Here is a 3,418-nt window from a genome sequence, read left to right as displayed (position 1 = left end):
TTAATTTAAAAAAAAAGCTCAAGTGCTTTCGGATGACAGTGCCAACCACCTTGTTATAGTATGCTACCAACTGATATTTCTTGCGGCCATGAGCATCCATTTCAAAACTGCATAGGATCTTTATCCATGGTTTATCCTTTCTATGGGCATTTGTGGATGAATGGCAGGCTGACTATCCGGTGCGGATTTGTATGTACAGCGGACTTTCATTAATTTGACTGCGGTTAATGTGATTTTTCGGTTAATTCAATTTCGTCGACGGTCCCAGCCAGTGCCCATGCCTTTCTGTGCCCAAACTTTCATATATTCGATCATAAAATTGGTCTGCGCCGGACAACTTGAACTTGACCATCAGCATGCCACATGCCTGACCTATGGTGACATCAATAGCGACCCCCTTACTGGCAGCGTCTGTCTCGGCAAAGCTTCGGGGACAGTGAATGCATCTAACACAATTCAATCTCTCATCGAAAATGGCTATTTGCGACCTGCCCTAGGAAGATCTTTAAGCCATAAGCAACGCTCGTAATGTTTGATTACAGCATCTACTCCATTTTAACATGTTCATTTTTTTCTTTCAAAGAAAATTGAGCAATACAAACTGTTTGTATGCTTTGTCACATAACATAGCTGTATGCGCAAGCTGATTTAAAATACCGTGTGGCGAAGCTGACTTTCGGAAACCACTGTGCAACCGCATTTTAGACGCTTGTTCATTTTTCTTGCTAAAAAATCTTGCACCGCATTTTACTGTCTCCCGATTGGAGGTCATCTAGGAGTTTGTACGCTGTGGCAGTGAAAGCTGATGCCATAATTTCTTTGTTTGGGAGCTTTAATTACCTCAAGTTAGTTTTCTGCTTTGGACACATAGAAAGCGGGCGCGCATTTGTTTCTGGGGCGTGTTGAATCCGGTGAAATACTGCCAAATGAATAAGCGGATGACGTTTTCATCTTGTTTAATTTGGCCCGCTGGTTAAATCGTTCATTTTCGTCACTCCTGTCAAGGTCAAATAAACAGAACTGACTGTAGTATAGTTACGTGTACAGAATCTGCTTTGTGCACAGTTAAAACTGCACACACTCCAGCTACCTGTACTGGTTGTCCGGTACCTTCCTACTGCCATATCATTTTCTTTTTCATCAATACAGGGTCTGGCAGGGTGACATTCAACAACCAGAAGAGCTACCTGAAGGCTGTGGCTGCATCATTTGTGGAGATTAAGACTCCTCGATTTTCAAAAAAGGTGCGTATACTAGCATTTACTGATAATCCAAGATTTCTATAATGGAAATCTTTTCGCGCAGACAGGCCAGAACTCCCTTCAAAGTAATGGAAACTAAAGTTTTCAGAAGACTGCAGTTTCAATATAGGTGTACTATGCGGCCTCTGAAATTACAGAATTCCACTGAGGTTTCATAGCGCTTTTCATTGGAACGAAAGTGCAATACAAAACGGTAAACTGCTGGCATGTTCTCTAAAAATTATTTTCTGTAGCACACTGTGATGTCCGGGGAATTGGCAAATATGGCTGTAGAGGTGCACAAGTACAGTTTCGTATTGCATGCAGGTGCAAGTGGATCCTACCTGGAGGACTCCATGTGCTCTTCGTGCAACAAGCAGCCGGGCCCAATCTTCTGCCGCGACATGGTCTGCTTCCGCTACTTTTGCCGCACCTGCTGGAATTGGCACCACAATGTTGACGGAATGCGCAACCACAAGCCTCTGATGCGCAACAAAGCCAACACACGCTGAGCCACATCCCTCCACCAGCCAACTTATACCCCAAGCAGCCCTTTTTTTTAGGAAGCAGACTCCTTGCTCGAGCATTTCTTTCTTATTCAGCGCAATCCCGCCCCCATGTTTGTTTTAACCCCTGTTGTGTTCGTGCACATATTTCTCCTACTGTTACTCTTTCTTCTTTCGCGCTCTGTTTTAACCTTGCTGTGTTACCTTTTTGTTGCCATCCCACCTTTTTCCTCTCTCCACCGAAGATGACTGGAGAGAGAGATAGGGGAACTTTTTTTTTTCTCATGTTTTCTATGCCGTGTGCACTGGTTGTTATGCGTGGTTGTTAGATTGTTTTTCCTTCTCTTTGTTAAATAACTAAAAAAAAAAGTGCTATACCTATTGTTTGTGCAAGAAACAGGGATAAGTGTCCCACACGTCCATCCTCCCTGCTGCTGCTGTGCCTTTTTTTCTTCGTGTCTGCGGATGGTTTCCCTTTCTGTATTGCCCATTACTAGTACGGAGTACTAACATAGAAAAAAAAAATATTTTGCCTCAGGAGAGGCTGATATGCACTGGCAGGGTGGATGTTCGTCGTTGCTCGTGTGCCTTTTTCAATTGCTAGTCCTTTATTATGCTCTTGTGGAGGTTGTTTACCTACTCCAGCACGTCTTGTGTATGTTTTTTTCTGCTCGAACAAGTGTTTTTATTTTACAGGGGCTATCTATTCTCAAAGCCCTGTAGTCCACAAAGTGCTGCGATACCAACGTGATTTTTTCCTTACTAGAGTTCTTCGGGGGTATATTTATTAGTTTTACCTGTACAGATGGCATACATGGGCAAGGATTTAAAATCCGGTGCTGCCTTTTGTAGTTTTCTTAAGACCATTTTAATACCACCCCCCGGCTCTGCTCTTAAAATATTTCTACATACGTGCCCTTTTTTGTACGACATCCTCCACCGTTAGCACATTCTACTAGTCAAGCCTTTTTTTTTCTATTTTTAAACATTTGAAACTGTTCCTTCTTTATGTAAGAAACAAATACAGACATCATGTCATTGTAGTCTAACTGCATTTCTACGCTGTTATGAACAGTTCCTGTGAATGCCTTAAATATTTCCAGGTGCAAAGTTTTAATGGCTCAGCTGTTGTTGGGCAAATAGGGTGCTTGAAGGTTGAGGTATTTTTTTCTATTTAGTGAGAAACACCGGTAGCTCTGTACGGATTTGACTACGGAATGGATCATGGACCAAATTTCTTAAGTGCAATAGGAGGTCTTGAAGCCATCTCCTTTTGCATGGAAGTTTGGGATCTGCAAATTTTTGAAGTTTTTCGTGCATTGGGAACATCGAGACCAATGTTTCATTTTTTTCTGTAATCCTAAGAAAAATAAATTCCTGCATATGAATCTTGTCTCTGCTTGATCACATTGCTAGTGAATTTTGCAAGTGCTCCAAGTAAGGAGGGTGCTATTAATAGCAGCACTGCACACAGCTAAAGTGTACCAAGTGAAGGGTGCAATTAAGCTTTGGAGATGTGCCAGACTTCACTAATTTGACCTTGCTAGAAAACTGGTTGAAGTAAACTAATGTCAATTAAATCTGAAATTTGTAGTGTTACAAACTCTGTAATGGAAGGTAGTGCAATTGGCACGTGGTTGTGGTGCAGCAACAGCCAGCATGTTGCTTGTG

General features: G+C 42.1%; 1 protein-coding gene across 1 annotated transcript in view; it reads left to right on the top strand.

The window, feature by feature from the left end:
* Positions 1 to 3,135, top strand: part of LOC119456187 (cytoplasmic polyadenylation element-binding protein 1) — a 42,720-nt gene extending 39,585 nt beyond the window's left edge. Inside the window, exons 8-9 of the mRNA XM_049669594.1 lie at positions 1,150 to 1,244; positions 1,569 to 3,135. Coding sequence (XP_049525551.1) covers positions 1,150 to 1,244; positions 1,569 to 1,727 — 254 coding nt within the window. The 3' untranslated portion in view covers positions 1,728 to 3,135. The remainder of the gene's footprint in view (positions 1 to 1,149; positions 1,245 to 1,568) is intronic.
* Positions 3,136 to 3,418: the final 283 nt, after the last annotated feature.

Source organism: Dermacentor silvarum, chromosome 6 (assembly GCF_013339745.2).
Source record: "Dermacentor silvarum isolate Dsil-2018 chromosome 6, BIME_Dsil_1.4, whole genome shotgun sequence".
Taxonomy (NCBI): Eukaryota; Metazoa; Arthropoda; class Arachnida; order Ixodida; family Ixodidae; genus Dermacentor; species Dermacentor silvarum.
This window is presented reverse-complemented; position numbering and strand designations above follow the sequence as displayed.